Consider the following 17,636-nt stretch of genomic DNA (forward strand, 5'->3'; position numbering starts at 1 on the left):
CTGTACAATAAGCCATTCAAAGACAAACTAAAAAAAGCTGCCAATTACGACTGTTCCATCTCTCCGTGAGGGTGAACGCTAATGAAAAACACATTAGCTTAGACGTTATTTATTATTGTTGAAGGATTTCATGCTGCTTCTACTGCTCTTGTCTGGGAGCTATTTAGGCGTGGATAAATACCGCATGTGTTTGTGCGACCGGTGTGCATCGAATGTTCTTTATGATGTAATCATCCCTGAACAGAGGGGACAGATTACACAGGAACACTGCGTGCTCTTCACATAAACCCCTGCATTACCCTTTACATCTCATGGTGCAGAAACAGGGAGGGTATGAAATCAGGTCACGTAGTCTTAGCGCGTGTGAGCATGAACACATACCTGCATACCATTGGCATGAGAATGAGGTCATGATTAAAGCGAGAACATGTCTGTATGTGAACAAGAATGTGACGTTATTTTAATAGGGAGGTGTGTTACAAAGGGACACTTGCATTGGTAGAAAGAGAGAGGTGTGTGAGTTTACGTTGAAAACATCAGGAACAGGAATCAAATTAGGTTCATGATTCTCTGTGAATGTCCGTATTTTAATATCTTATTCCTTATGTCTTTTGTTTTAAGGTTTTAAAAATCTCAGTGGATTACAAAATTTGCGAAAGGAATGTTTGGAAATATAATATATATATATATATATATATTTTTTTTTTTACTGGCACACTAAAGCAACATATATAAATAATAGTGCTGGGCGATTAACGATTAATCACATCCACAATAAAAGTTTGTGTTTACATAATATATGTGTATGTACTTTGTATGATTATTTTGTATATATAAATACAAACATATGCATGTATTCATTTATGTATGTATGTATGTATGTATGTATGATTATTTTGTATATATAAAACAAATATCTCCAAACATTCCTTATTTTGTAATCCACTGAGATTTTTAAAACCTTAAAACAAAAGACATAAGGAATAAGATATTAAAATATGGACATTCACAGAGAATCATGAACCTAATTTGATTCATGTTACTGATGTTGTCAACATAAACTCACACACCTCTCCCTTTCTACCAATGCAAGTGTCCCTTTGTAACACACCTCCCTATTAAAATAACGTCACATTCTTGTTCACATACAGACATGTTCTCGCTTTAATCATGACCCCATTCTCATGCCAACGGTATGCAGGTATGTGTTCATGCTCACACGCGCTAAGAAATACTATATATTATGTAAACAAACTTTTATTTTGGATGCAATTAATTGTGATTAATCGTTGCCCAGCACTAATAAACAACCATCTAAAGACCAATGTTTTGTGAAGCATCTAAAGCTCCTTGAATCTTAACAGTACAGTGGACATACACTACTGTTCAAAAGTTTGTTATATATAAATAGGATTATTTGTAAGTATTGAATTTTATGATACATTAAAATGACTGTTTCCATCTCTACATATGAGATCAGTGATGGTGTGTTGAAGACATCAGTGAGCTTTTCTCTCCCACAGTAACAGTGAGCCTGCTGTTCATTCATACAGAATCCAATTCAATCTACAATCACCCACCCTAATCGCTAAAACATCAGCAGGCCACAAACCACACTGGGCCTATGAGACCGCCACGACACTGGAACACTTCTAGTGTTGTTCAAACCACAAACACATGGGCCTTTGAGATGTCTTCCTGGCAGATATATAATGTTTAGATGCAAGGCAACTTTTTGTGCTGTGAATCTGCAGGCTTTATTATGAGATCCAATGCTGTTGGAAAGAGGAATTTAAATCCATGGAGTGCGATGAACATCTGGATGGGCTGGGTTGGATCAGGTCAGATTTGGGAGCTGGAAGTGTTTCTACTGTGAACTTACCCTGAGCTGCACTGCCAAAGTGACTGGACCACAGCGCTCCAGCCTCTGCAAGAAGGACGTCGCTCCCTTCTTCTTCAGGAGCTGCAGAGGCAAATACAAGTAAGACTTTTAGACCATCCATCCATCCAACTTTATTTACCACTAACTAAAATCCCTTTTCTTTTTTTTTCTTTACTTAACGTAAAGCCTGACATTAAATAAAAAAAAAGAAATGTGTTATTTTTTAAGAAACATCTTTAATGGAACAGTTTATGACATGAACCTACGGAAGCTTGTTTCCGCCACAGAAATAAAAATAAGAAAGGTAATTGCGACTTTTTATTTCACAATTGTGACTACAGAATTGCGTGATATAAAGTTGCAATTGCGTGTTATAAAGTCAGAATTGTAAGATATATTCGTACTGTTTGGTACTGAAAAAAAAATTTTCTTCTCAGAATTGCATATAAAGTCAGAATTGCATTATATAAAGTCACAGTTAAGTCAGAATTGCGAGACATAAACTTGCAATTCTGAGAAAAAAAGTCAGTCTTTTTTTCCTTAGAATTGGACTTTATAACAGAAAAGATGTCAGCATTGCGTGATATAAAGTCGCTATTGCGAGAAAAAAAGTCAGAATTGCGAGATATAAAGTTGCAATTGTGTGTAATAAAGTCCGAATTGCATGATAAAAAGTCGACTTGCAAGCAATTGAGGCTTTAAATCACGCAATTCGGACTTAATATCTCGAAATTCTGACCGAGATGTAAACTCGCAATTGTGAGAAAATGTCGCAATTTTCTTTTAAAATGTTTTATTCTGTGGCGGAAACAAGCTTCCATATGAACCCTTATGAAGTTTATGACCTTTTTTTTTTTTTTTTTTTTTGCTAAAAAAAGTTTGCATGCATGTTTTTTCGTTGAGTACCATATTTTGATTTTTTAACCACTTTTATGGACCATAAATTATATATGGAGCTCATAATGAAGGAGAGAAAAAAAAGTTGTATTCAGAAGCCCAAACTGAGCAAAAACATGATATTTATATGGTCAAAAAGTAGGATGAAATTCTGATAGCTTGCAATGTAAATCAATAGCTATGTTTCCATCCACCTATTTTTATGCACATTATGGGATATTGCATTAAAAAAAATAATTAAAAAAAACGCGGTCAATTGAGGCGGATACATTTTCTATCCAATAAAAAGACAAACTACGATGGAAACACATTTACTGCATAAATCCCTCCATGCGCAACAAAAGACTTTGCCTCAACAGAGGATGTGATTGGATTAACCAGCAGACCAATTTCATTACACAGCATCTCGAAACTTGGTTTGATCATTTTGAAATGTCTGACCCGAAGTCTGTCATCAAAATGATTTGTTTTAATTCCCTTCCAGGACTGTCGCACATGATTGCATTCCCAAAAACCAAGAATCTGAACACAAGATAACATGACAGCGTTTCATCTGAGACACAAGTCTGATGTTTATCTCTCAATAATGTCTTTAATAATTAATAATGCACATTTTTATGACCAAAGTTCGGTAGTTCAATACAATGATGACTGAAAAAAGCCTGATGTATCATATTCGATACTCACATTTTAACTTTACTTTTTTCCCCTAAAAAATGATGGATAACCAAGTAAAAATAGATAAACACCTATACTTTTTTTTGCTAAAATTCATAAACTATCAATCAGACGAAAGAAGGCATGTAGTAGATTGTGTACAACAGTTTTTTTTTTTTTTTTTTTTTTGTTGATCATGCTGATAATTTAGAGGCCTTAGAAATGTGTGCATCACATATGATACAGTAGGCTTTATAGGGTTAAAATCAGTTGGTGTTAAGATAGCAGTAGCACTAGTGGAAAATAATGTCAATTCTTCAAGTTCACACATATTTAGTACATCACATTAACTAAGAACATCCACTAAACGTTTGACAAGAAAGAGTCCAGATATTTTGTCCTACTTTTCATTTATCCATCTATTATTTTAAAACATTATAAGTTTCATTTTTCAAAAAAAAATAAAAAAAAAATGTTTTACTTAAAGTGTGCTTGTGCTATGTTTCTCTAAATTAAATGCCACTTTCATTGCTATGTTGTTATTGCAAAGTCATCCATGCATTTATAAGAATGACTTTAGTGTTAGCAAGGCCACTGTATATCAGGAGAGTAGAGAGAGGAAAGAGATGTGCTCTAGATGTGACTATTCATCTTCATGCCCTTTAAAGATGATGTTGGCATGGCAACCGAGTTGTAAGAGCTATGAATGAATCACGAAAGAGCAAACAAAACAAAAACACATACATAGTAAAATACACACAGTCTTCTGTATATTCACCCAGAGGGGAAATACTGACGACACTATTTCTGTTAAAGGCGTTCCCTTTGTCAATAGGTCATAATCCAAACAGCACTGGTCATCCTCATAATCCTGATACAGTACATCCTGTACTTGAATCTCTACATGGATCACAGTCATGTCATTTGTGGGAATGGTTCAAATGGTTTAATGGATCTGGGTCATTAATACTAAAGTACTAAAATCAGCTAATTTAATTTGAACTACAGGTGACTCAGAAACTGGAAAGTTACCGGCATCATAGTTCTGCTATATCATCATTGTGCCCTTTTAACCCTGAAGGGGGTCATTTCTGGGAAATAGCGCACTGTAAGCCACTCTAGATTGCAGCCAGGGTTGAATTATAGCTAACTTATGACTATGTGTCTGATTCTTTGTCTGTGGTGCATCTGAACATCATGATTCATGAAATACAGTGAGATTCATGCAGATTTTGTTCCAGATAGGTGGAGTAAGTGGATATACACACATAAATCATTCTAATATGCTGATTTGCTGCTCAAGAAACATCTATTATGATTATCAATGTTGAAAACAGTTGAGCTGCGGAAAACAATACTTTTTTTCAGGATTCTTTGATGAATACAAAAGATCAAATGAACAATATTTCAATCATGACACCCCTCTAGATAGTTTAAGCATGTTTATGAATATGGCAATGTTAAAGGGGACTTATTATGCCCCTTTTTACAAGATGTAATACAAGTCTCAGTTGTTCCCAGAACGTGTCTGAAGTTTCAGCTCAGAATACCCCACAGATAATTTATCATACAATGTTGTAAATGCCCATTTTTGAATGGAAGGAAATCTTATATACGTGGATGTATCTTTAAATGCAAATGAGCTGCTGCTTCCCACCCATAGACTGTAAAAAAAATATGGACGTAGTGTCCGTGATGTCACCTGTAGGTTTCTGAAGAGCATTTTTGAAGCCTAAAGTGGGCGGAGCTAGCCGTCGCCATCTTGGCCTCACGTACTGCGCATCACTCCCGGATAACTAAAAATGGGCAAAGAGGCGGGACATGGGTGGAGCTGAGGTGCTGAAACCACGCCCACCTAGCTCAATGTGATCGAGTTAGCTCAGGCTAAGGAGCTAATGTTATATGCTACATGCTACTGGCAGTACCATTGCGAGTGCTGTGCCAAGTGTGTGACTGCACAGGGCCTCGCGCTAAAGTGACAGCTGACTTGATGTTAAGCCAATAGTTAAAGTTCATGTTTTTGCCCTTAGAAATACTATAATAGCTAAAAGACTTAGCTAAAAGTGAGACTTTGTGTGTCATGATGCTGTATTATTCTGCTAGTTAAAAATGTATTATGCAGTAACTTACAATATTGATCTGAGCGTGTGTGTCTGGGTGATTCATGTGCATGCATGTCAGTCAGCGCGGCATCGCATGTCAAGTTTATAGAGAGCTTTATTCCGTCCATTTTAAATTCTGATTTTGGCCGCCTCTCAAATGGGTCAAAACATAGATATTACATCAGAAGTTCAAGTAAAATGCGATAGAAATCATTCAAGGATGTGCATTTATTGCATGTACACATCCGAAGCTCGCGCACAGAAAGCTGGCGGTCAGACGGCGAGTCGCATGAGTATTAAACTAAGTTCTCTTTCATGTGTTAATATTGCTCTTAAACTGTCAAATATACACAAGGTTATGTCAAAAACACAAAAAGTTCACATAAACACAGTCGGTTATGTCTGTGAATGTAAACAGCAAGTAAAGAAATTGCATGTGTATATTAGATCTGTGTATTAAAGTGAAAGCAGTGTAATATACAGTACCTACTGCTATATATGTGTTAATATAAATCAAACAACAAAAGAAAAACAGAAAGTCACTCACTGCTTTTGACTGAATAACTTTAGTAGCTTTAATAACAATACATTTCTTACTTGAATTCTGCTGTTAAATGCTCTGGCAAAGTGATAAACATGGCGGATTGTGTACAGCTCACTCAGGACGGGGTCTATGCTAATAGAGCAGAGTCCGTCAGCAGTCGTGGGCGGGGCCTGTGCAACGTGATGTCACAAATGCTAAAATCTGCTTGTTCTGAGACACTGCTTATGATTTATGGGGATTAAAAAAGAGGAGTGGGTGGATTTTTACCATTATAGGGGGGATGTGTACACACATTACTAACACACCTTTTTGTTCAAACACCATGTAAAATTACAATTTTCATAATAGGTCCCGTTTAAATGTTGAGCAAGCAATCTCATTGGCTGCAGAATCGGCAGAGGCCAATCAGCGTGTGCCATGCGGTAATGATGTGATTGCTTGAAGATTGTATGTAAAGGACCTATCAGTCTGCGCTCTATAGAATTAAATGACATTTATTTGAAAGTGTATTTACTGTAAATTGGATGAATTTAATGTGCCCTTGCTTAATAATAATACAAATAAAATACAAATCTTACGCTTACGGATTAGAAAAGTTCATGGGTTTAGTTCATATGCTGTAACACACATACTGATCAAAACATACCTTAAAATGCAATGCAAGTCACTTTGGCTAAAATAATATACCAAATGCATGAATGCAAATAATAAAAAGTAACATAATAATACCAAGACAGAGCAATTTCATGCCCGTTGGCTTGTTCTCCCAGTACTGATCTGCTGACATAAGACAAACATGTTGGGACAAATATCTGTTCTTTTCAGTACAGCTGGTGTCAGAATCAAAATATATATTTCCCAAGTGTCAATTAAAAGTGATATAATATTGCTTTAAAAACAAACTGTGCAGTGTAAAAAGGAACAGTTTGTTTTTCTTCAGTCAAACAGCTGTTCTGGTAGAAAAGGGCAGACACTGATGACACGGCTCAGTCATTTAGTCTCTCAGTAGGAAAGAAAATGATTATATTTCGCAGCAAACTGCTGGTTTAAATCAAAATCTCTTCAGGGTGCCCTGATTCCCTGAAAACACCATCACCATGCTAAATTTTCAGGACACACTATAAAAGAAAGTAAAATAAAATCTGCCTCAGCTTTTCATCCCATTTCTCTCATCAAAAGTCAAACCAAACCACTCATTTGTGATTTTCTGTTTCAAACTGCAGTAGGATCACATCATGTTACTTTATATTACTGTCCCAGTCACACTATGAGAACTGAATTACTGCTTATGTAAGAGTGTAACCAGGGTATGTGGGTAACCAGGGGTGCCAGTGGCTCACACACTGGGTTTCTTATATAAGACTGTGCCAATTAGACCGCTCATACACACGATGACACACACACACACTTTACAGCACTGACCTGACTACTGACAGAAGAAAAGGAAAGGGGAGATGGCATATACGATTAAAAGACAGAGACAGGAACTGAAGAAGCAAAGACAAAAGAGAAGAAAGTGAGGGTCAAATTTGATTGATAAAAGACAGCATTAGAGGGTGAATCTCATTAAACATGTCAAGAATGCATGGGTCATATTTCACCGCAAAATCATAAGAATAAAGAAATTCTATTTTGGATAAAAGAAAATGAAGGACATTTTTGACCACTGTTTGCTTTGATAACAATATGACTATCCCAATATTACGATGGAAATTTAACCCAAACATGTCTTATTTATTACAAAATTCTTAATTTTTTTTTATATATATATTTTTTTTATAACAGTCAATTACAGACTTTACAAACGAAAGGTACTTCATCTCATTTTGTTTGGAATTTGATGGATGCAAGAGATAAGATTGACAAAACGACTGAAATGGGGTAAAAACATGTTGCGTCACATTATAAACTATTAACAAAAGACTCAAAACAGCAATAAACATGACAAGGTGAAGAAGAAAGAAAAAAAAGATATTCTGAACGTTCCCATGACTTATTAATTTGTGGCCAATTCTTTAAGTTGGTCCCTTATTTTGGGTAAATTCATTTTATCAAAATTTTACTAGAACTAGGGAAAAAATTAGTACAACATGGCCATGATTTATCTAACGAGTGATCAAACTAAAAAAAACAATAACATGGCAATTCATAGCAGCAAAATGTATGCTTTCCCCCCAAATGTGGGCTCTGTACAATACATTATGATTGGTTAAGACATGTGCAAAGTTGTAAAATACCTAATATTCACACACATATTTGAATTCTATATGGTCCTTAATCTGGTAGTTTATTAATGTACACGTTGATGTGACATTAAAATTGCAAAGCAGATAAAACAATCTGTCACACTTTAGATAAGGATCCAATTCTCACTAATATCTAACTATTAATTATGACTTTTGGCTCAATAAACTCCTAATTACTGCTTATTAATAGTTAGTAAGGTAGTTATTAAGTCTTAGGTACAGTATTGAGTAGGATTAAGGGACGTAGAATATTGTCAAGCAGAATATTAATATGTGCTTTATAAGTACTAATAAACAGCCAATATCCTAGTAATATGCATACTAATAACTTAAGCAACTAGTTAATATTGAGAATTAGACCCTAAACGAAAGTGTAACCAAATAATCATTATACACACATAAATTTAGATTTTAATTTAACATATTTTTTTATTTTTTGTACAAAACAGTTCTGGACTCTCAGTTGAAGAAGCCTGTTAAAGACTGTTCTCATTACTGTAAAAATAGAAAAAGAAAAAAAAAAACAGTGATTTATTATTTAATTTGTTAAATGTTTCTACAACTACATGGTAGTATTTGTTCATTTCAAATTGTTTCTTTTGATTTTGTGGTGAATTCTGACATGTTTTTGTGAGATTGACCCTAGAAATGAGCTCAGAGCTAATGTCTGTGACAGAGAGAAAGAGTGAAACGAGAGACTGACAGCACATCGCTGAAACACAAACTCAGTCTGAGAGAAACACAGACTGCGAGTATAGGAAAGGGAGGAGGGTGACTGAGAAAGGCACCAGAGATAGAGCTGTGTGAAGAGCAAACACCCCGAGTGACGCATTTGTGTGTGTGTTTGTGCCTGGTGTGACGTGGTCAGTTAAAGCCCTGTGTTTTCTCTGAATGGGATATCTGGATGTGGAAAGCTGATCAATGAACAGAATGTATTTGGGGTAACGGTGTCTAATTTAGGTCACTTCCTAGCACAGGCTCGATAAGCTAAAAATAAACCGGCTCGGGAAAAGGCACGGTTTGTTTGGTCATGGACTATGTCCACTTGTTTGTGGCAGAGTCATGTGTTGTATGATCGCCACTGTTTTGTGGAGGATTGTGAAGTCACACAGAGTGCAAACATAACGCTAGTTCAGAAACACGTCATAGTGGATGGAGGGAAGCCTACATACACACGACACACAGTACACAAAGGTCTGTTCACACGTCTGATGTGACCAAATGACGCAAAACAAAAAGTATTGGTTAATTCTATTATTGAATATCCCAAGCAGTGTTGAATCTTTTCCACAGCCAAACAATTGAGATCAAATCCGATGCTGAATTTTCTTCATTCTTTCAACAAATCATTATTGTCACAATAAAAAAAAAAAAAAAAAAATTATATATATATATATATATAAATATATAAATAATACATATATAAATAATACAAACAAAAATACCATATATATATATATATATGGTATTTTTGTTTGTGTGTGTGTATATATATATATATATATATATATATATGCTTTTTTGTTTTATTTGTTATTAATAAAAAAAATATATAATATATTATATAAAATATAGTTTTTTTTTAATACATTTAAATAAAACTAAATTAACAACAAATAAAACACATTTTTATAATAAAATTCCTTTTGTTAATAATGTTTTTATTTTGTTTAAATAAAAATAAAAAATACATCGAAACATAAATAAATAAAATACGCTGCAATAAATGTTTTTTTTTTTAAACAAATAAATACGTTTATAAATATTTTACTTATTTTTCTTTTATGTTGTTTTAATAACTACATTTATATACTTTTATAAAATATGATATAACATATTTAAAAATATATATTTTAATAAAAACAAATAGAATACATATTTTATAAAACAATAATACAAATATTTATACAAATATAAATGTATAAAAATATGTATTTTATTTAAACAAACAAAAAATATATATAAAATGAAAATACTTTGCAAATAAAAAAATGAAACTGGTGTAAATAGGCTGTGAAGATTCCACTGTTATGTAATAAGTACCTTGTTCAGTTCCACATATTTCTTGGCATCTCTGGCAGGATTTAGTGTAGTGCTCTTGTTAAGCAAAGTGCCTTTGGGCCCACGAAGCTTCATCCTCTGGTGGTGGGGAACCAATGAGCCCGTCTGAGTCAGCTTACACTGGAACATTTGATGGATGAGCACGTTCTCGCTTGCTGCACGAGGGGGAAGAGAGAGATGGAGAGAGAAAATAAACACAAGGCTACACACGTTTGGAGCTTAATTACGCCAGGCGCCAGAGCTAATTGTCTCCCCTCATTTACACCATCCCCCACGAACAGCCTCACAAACAACATAACAGCGGCCCATTCAGATCTCAACGTGTGCACACGCTCCTGCCTCATGTCGACCTCTGACCTGCTTAACGTGGGGGAGAGGAGGTGGAATGTCAAGACTTCCAGGAAAAGCACCGCAGCAGGTACGGATGTTAAGATTACAGTTGTTGGGGATTAACTAGATGTTAGTTAATAGTGACGCTACTAACTTGGAACAGCTTAAGTGACTGATTTTGAACACTTTACATTTGTCTCATAATGCTCCTCAGCACACAAAAGACTTGATTCACAACGGATTTTAACAGTCTAGAGTTAGAATGTTGGAAAGCTACCTGATACTCTAATAAGTGCAGCACAAACAAATATTGGGCAAAATAGTCAATTTGTTATTACACTAAACTATGTTTAACAGTACAGCTTTTGATAGGAGCTGCGGTTACCATGGTCCAATTTATTGAACATCAACAGGTTGAAAATAGCACAAAACTCCCAATCCTTACTTTTCATAACAAACAAGATGTTCTGGGGAAGAACATCCTTGTTCTTGTCCAATGAGCCCGTCAGGTCGTAGGTCATCTGCAATATAGGACACAACACACATGAGTTCACCCCTGATAATAGCCTTCACGCTCAGCATGACATAGCGTGTTGACTCTCCGGAGGACTTCTCAGAAGTGTGTGACTGGGTTTGTGTTTGTGTGCGAGTCCCCGACTGAGCACATGACCGTGAACTCAGCATCAGCATGTGTGAACTCGCAGTTTCCCGTAACCCACCTTGCCGGCGTAGTGATTGACAGTAAACGATGGGCCCTGGTCTTTGGGTGGGGGGTTCCCATTGCCATCCTTGGTTGTGAGGGAGACGGCGTCCGTACAGGAGGAATCCAGCTGTATCTGCACTCGCTTATAAAGGTTGACTTCACATGGCCTGAGGGACTGACTCTCCTCATCAATGATGCACAGCAAACCCTGAGGCTTCTGTAACACACACACACACACACACACACACACACACACACACACAGTTACACTGAGAGCTATTGCGGTACAAAGAGAAAGGAATAATGTACTGTGGGATGGTCAATAGCGCAAAATAAACTCAATTGTGATCAAAAATTTAACTTTAGCCTGAAGGGATTCATTTTATGATAACGACTGGTTGACTGTACCAGCTTATTACACAGTTATTTCAAAATGAAGCACAAGTTGAAATTATTATTTTATTATATAAGAAGAAAAAGACTATAGAGTGCTATGAGAGACATGAAACTATAGCACAGCTATGTAGAAGATATATACTGTACATACATCTGACTGCAGCATGGAAGGATTGACCAATCTTTGACCAATTCTTACAGTGTAAGAACTACTGAAAAATCATGATAGCACAAACACCGCTGAGTGTGTTATTTGTCCCTATTTTTAATCACTCAAAAGAAACAGGCCTACATAAAGTGAAAGTGACATGTGAAGGCCAATTATAGTGACCAATACTCGAATGTGTCCTCTGCATTTAACCCATCCAAGTTAGTGCGCACACATTAGGAGCAGTGAGCAGTGAACACTCACACTGCAAACCGTGACAAACACACACCCGGAGCAGTCGGCAGCCATTTTTACTGTTGCGCCCAGGGAGTCTGACTCTCTAACCTTTAGGCCACGACTGCTCCAAAAACAAGACCTGTATGGAAGATCTTGTGTATACTTGGAAAAGTATGATGATGTTGCCATGCATTTTATTACTACTACGGTAAAACGAGTAGATGGCATTAAATACTTTGATCCCATAGTTTACATGCCCAGTGGTATGACATAATTCAACTAAAACTAGTATCAAATTCACTATTACAGCATTTTTTTCAATTTTATAATACTTTATAAGTATTTGTATTTCTATAATTTCATCTTTAAAAATGTATTTGACACACTGCAGGACCATTTAAAAAACGATTAAAACATAAATAAATAAATAAAAAATACATAAAACACACAAAACAAAACACTAAGCAAAACAAAAGAACAAAAGCACAAAACAAAAACAAAACAAAAAATGAAAAGCACAAAAAAAAAAAAAAAAAAAAAAAAAAAAAAAAAAAGAATGCTGACCAGTTACAGGACATAATAAATAAAATTTCCCTTATACATTTATAATATAAATTTAAACCTAAAGTTGATTATTTATAAAAAAAATAAATAAAAAAAATGCATCCACTGCCCAAGGGATAATAAACGGTCCTTCTAAATCTTTTACAACAAATTTAACAGACTTGGTGCAGCTGTTTATCAGCAAGGGACATGAAATAGACTGCCGTAAAACCCCCTCAAATGTACACAGAATATATGTAGTGAGGAGAGGTAAGGCACAAGTGTGTGTGTGGCGAGACAAAATGTGCTTATGTGTGTAAACTGCTGTGTCACTTGGTCTCGACCAAAGGAAGAAGTCATTTCATGACTCATAAAATGGTCACATCTGACAAACGGCTAATAGAGTCATAGTCTAAAAGATGGGCTTTATCACATCTTTGCGACACCTAAGGGAATTCAACGCGCCTGGGTGCGTGTTAGCCTTTATAAAAGAGTCAGCGGGTGCATCCGTTACTGAGTCAGTAAATGAAGAGACAGCAGTACCAGCCATTAAAGAGACAACAGAGGGGCTCTTGTACAGGGTCAACAGCCTCGGGGTGGGGAAAAAGCTTTTTCCCCGGCTCTCGGAAAGCCACGACTGTGTACCTGGAAGAAGAAGTCCAACACCGCTGTCTGGTTGCCGAGGGAGCGTAGCGTCTCCATGGCAACCCCCTCCTGCAGACATTCCTGCTGCTCCTGCTGGAAGAGCACCTCTGCTGTGTACTGCCGGATACGCTCATTCACCATGTTAACGCTCAGCTACAGACAGAAACACACAAGGAAAAAGCCTTTGTTAAGCCTCTGTACTCACAGCATATGGACACTTTCATATTAAATAGAATAAAATACACTTTCACTGAAGAATTGATTAACTAGCTCATTTCTCATGTTAATACATCTTTGTTGACACGGTCACAAACAATGTTTCTCATTAAATGGTCAATATAACCAAGTACAGTAAGGCATGTTCCTCCTTAACTATGGACACTCTTCTGCACTTTTTGGGAGTTTTACAAAAAAGTTCGGTTATGCAGAATAATTCTGTCAATTTCCTAGAAGTAATTTTCACCACAGTAAGTTCTTAATGTTTTTTTGTTTTGGACTAGAAATGATCATTGGTAAAACATATGATCTTCTGTTCTGACATGCCTTAATGTTTATATTTTTCTTCACACATTACATGTCATATTTTTTCAAGTTCTTTACTGACACTGTTGTCTTTAAGTACAGTAACTTAAAGCTGCCGTCGGCAAAATTTTTTTTATCATATTCAGTGTAATCGACACTATAATCCGACAGAACAACATAAATAAGGTGGTTTTAGAAAAAAACCCGAGCTTCTAACTCCACCTGGAGCGTGTTATTTGTTTTGCAAAAATCCACCGCTCCCGCTTCATCAGGTCCAATCAGCGCAGGGGGGTGTGAGATCTGACTGTCAATCACAGGTCGTGCACACGCCACAGATGATCCCCCCTCACTCGCGCACGTTAATATCACATGCACACGCCACGCCTGAAGTTCGCCTGGAGATTGCATGAAGCGTGATGGCGGAGAGAAAATCTACTAACAAGCTTCCAATTCCTCGGTTATTGCTATCTATGGATAGATTAGCCAGGGCAGCCTACCTCCGAGTCCATGGTGTTGATAGATGCTGAAGAGACGGACGCGTTCACAGAAAATCAGGTACACACGCACAGTGACGCACTGACGAGCACGACCTCGATGGGAGGGTGCTCGCTGGTAGTGGGGAGGGGCATGAGAGTTGTAAACATTCAACATTTTGGCTAATCGACCCAATCTGCCAGACTTGCCGACGGCAGCTTTAATTATTTGTTGATTTGGAAATGATGTATCATGAATAATTATAATATATTACTCTTATTACAGTTTGTATTCAAATAAGACAGACAGACAGACTATTTTAAAAAGATAGGATTGTGTACAATGTATTGCGCACTGTTCATATGGCTATATATGGAGACTGCTCATTGGAAGCAAGCATGTGTGTTTTATCAGGCAAAATAAAGCTTACACTTATGAAGTATATTTAGCATTCCACATATTTTTCAAACAATATCTATATGACAGGCGGCTTTATCTGCACACAAAGAGCTGGCATGCGCGTTAATTAGCTCTTAACGAACATGGCTGTAATAAGTGTTCCACGTTAACCCTTCACACTCATTAACTCTCAGTTCCACTCACAGTTCCACACGCTTCAGTGAGCTGCTTTATTCCAGGAATTCATCCTAACATCCCAGTTACCGGACTCATTTAAATCATTCATCATCGCAATCCAGTCGAGTTGAAAGTTTAAAAACAAGGAACCCTAATGGAAGGGAGTCCAAAAGGACAAAGCATGAGAACAAAAGTACAATTTCTGATAGAAAAGAGTAGATGGTGGCTTTTTCCCAAACAAAAGAATTCCTCAGCCACACTTCAACTTCAAACCATCTAGCTGCTGATTTAAAAATATGTTTTTCATAGCTCTCAAGAGCTTAGGTCATATATGATGGAGCCTTTTTGATATTGCCTATCAAAAGTCCATCTGAGGGAAGTATACGTGCACGGCTGCATCAACATGGGCGTCTTCCAAGTTGAATGTGGCAACACACACTGGATGAAGTACAAACAGCAACAGTGGAAGTAATGGAGAGGAAAGAAAACAAGTATTTTAGAAAAGATCATCAACTTCTCATCATGAGGTTTTACAGCACTACGGGATGTCATAGGGAAGACTGCCCAAGCGCTGACACCAATTCAGCACACATCGTGAAAGAAACAGATCAGAGCAAAGATGAAGAGCTTGGAGAAAGAGAGGGAGAATTCCAGAACACTGGGTTTTTGTGCTCATCCATGGAGAAAAGATCTTAAATGTGGGACAGAGGATAGAGAAACATCCTACCAATGCAAGACAACATATACAAGATACAACATTTACTTAAAAATGACTTGCTAACAGCACTTCTAAGAACTGATGGACCGGTAAAATGGACCTTGTCAAAAATGGCAGGCCTTATTAGCGATTATTGTATTTCTTTTTGGAAGTGGTTTATTGTAGACCTTATTGATCTAAGCTTCACTCCGTGTTTGAGTGAAAAAAAATAAGTTTTTATAATATTTATAAGATATATATAATATTTTTATGTAGGCTGGTCAACACTAAAAGTGCAACAAGGTCAAACCCCCACCCCCCAAAAATGCCCAAATATGATCAAAACAGTAAAAAAAAAAGAATAACATTACGTAGCATTTTCGGGAAAAATAAATGAATCTCTAAGTCAAAATGACTGGGACACAAAATAAAGGGTTAAGGGCGAGTGAATCTAAAAATCAGTGATATAGGCCTACAAAATAAGATCAGTGTGGAAAAGGATTATGATATAAAAATTTCACTACATGATTATTGTGTCTAAATTAATTCACTTCAATGGTATTATCAGGATTATAGAAATAATAAAAACAAAATAATAATAATAATGATATCAATCAAATTTATCTTTAACTTTGTGTTTTCTCTTTTTTGGCCAATGAATCATACTCAAAATCTGAGTGTAGGGAGGCATTGAGAGAGTTTGTCACCAAACGCGTACAAGAATAAATAACATTTAATATTCAACAATATTCTTGTTTTGACTGCACTGACACTATAGGGTAAGAGCTGAATGGAGCTGGACGACGACATCACTGTTTTCTGCAGAACTGCTTTATAGATGAAATGAACTAATTAAATAATTGATGATCCTCCTTACAATGGAACTGAATCAACAACACTGAACTGACTTCAACTGAACAATCACACTATTTTCTTGTACAGCTGCTGTACAGCCGCAATTTGCATTAATGAATCATTTTCCTGTTATCGCTGAAAAGCTGTTATGAAACAATCTGTATTGTATACAGCACTATATAAATAAAGGTGACTTGACTTACTGTTGATCAACACTTCCTGCATACAGGGAGTCTAACAACAACCCGTCTTTATTTCCGAATCCAAAAACTCCCACACTGGCGGGACAACTTTTCTCAGGTGCGGGTAGAGAATCTCTTCCAACATAATTATTTGTGGCAGTAATAACTACACAATGTGTTGTCTTTCTTTTTATGACGGGTGGCAACCAGCCAAAAGGTGCAATACCACCACCTACTATGTTGGAGTATCAACCAGATAGTTAGTGGCACTGAATTATTTACAATATCAGATGTGTAGTATTGACATTTAGATATTTAATTTTTTTAATATCACTGCTATCGTCAATACCGGTACAATTTGTGACACTCCAAAAAAGGAACAAAACATTCAATAGTGGAACATTAGCTTCTGTAATTAGACATTCAGAAAACACAGAAAAGCATTTGCCGAATTTAGAAGTTGAACGACTTCAGATTGTTTTAAGTCGACATTTATGTGATTAAAGTTGAGTCGACGCTGACTAGTCGCTGATGAAGAATGAACAAATAAGCCTGAACCTCGAACTGAGACTCGAGCACAGCTATGGCATATGACACAGCGCTGCCTACAAGGCTATTGCTCATACATAGCTTATTTTTATCAGTTCTTTTGTCTTTGAGTTGTTTTATTTCTCACAGGTTTCTACTCGTTCTAAATTGGATACAGATGTTGACAATACATTTCTGCGCTCATTTCTGCATGTGATGTGTGAGCTACTTTATGTATGTCTCTGCGTTACAATGCAGCACGCATTAGTATAGAACACCGATTAACTTACCCGTACATCAAGCTGTTTAAAACGTGCATTCTCCCGATCAATTTTGAGCATCCAGATGTACAATTAAACATATCTTGTGGAGCGCTCTCGGTGTAAGCATTTATTTGTCATTTTAACTGTT

The 17,636-nt window shown here is 36.3% G+C and overlaps 1 protein-coding gene across 6 annotated transcripts in view; it reads right to left on the bottom strand.

The window, feature by feature from the left end:
- myo16 (myosin XVI) overlaps positions 1-17,636 on the bottom strand; it is a 236,169-nt gene that overhangs the window by 50,948 nt on the left and 167,585 nt on the right. For all 6 annotated transcript variants that reach the window (XM_082175792.1, XM_082175791.1, XM_082175790.1 and 3 more), the window contains exons 22-26: positions 13,392-13,544; positions 11,439-11,639; positions 11,165-11,240; positions 10,372-10,544; positions 1,883-1,963 (exon numbers count right to left, since the gene is read on the bottom strand). In XM_082175792.1, the coding sequence (XP_082031918.1) occupies positions 1,883-1,963; positions 10,372-10,544; positions 11,165-11,240; positions 11,439-11,639; positions 13,392-13,544 (684 nt within the window). The remainder of the gene's footprint in view (positions 1-1,882; positions 1,964-10,371; positions 10,545-11,164; positions 11,241-11,438; positions 11,640-13,391; positions 13,545-17,636) is intronic.

The sequence above is a fragment of the Leuciscus leuciscus genome (genome assembly GCF_965113295.1).
Source record: "Leuciscus leuciscus genome assembly, chromosome: 7".
Classification (NCBI taxonomy): domain Eukaryota; kingdom Metazoa; phylum Chordata; class Actinopteri; order Cypriniformes; family Leuciscidae; genus Leuciscus; species Leuciscus leuciscus.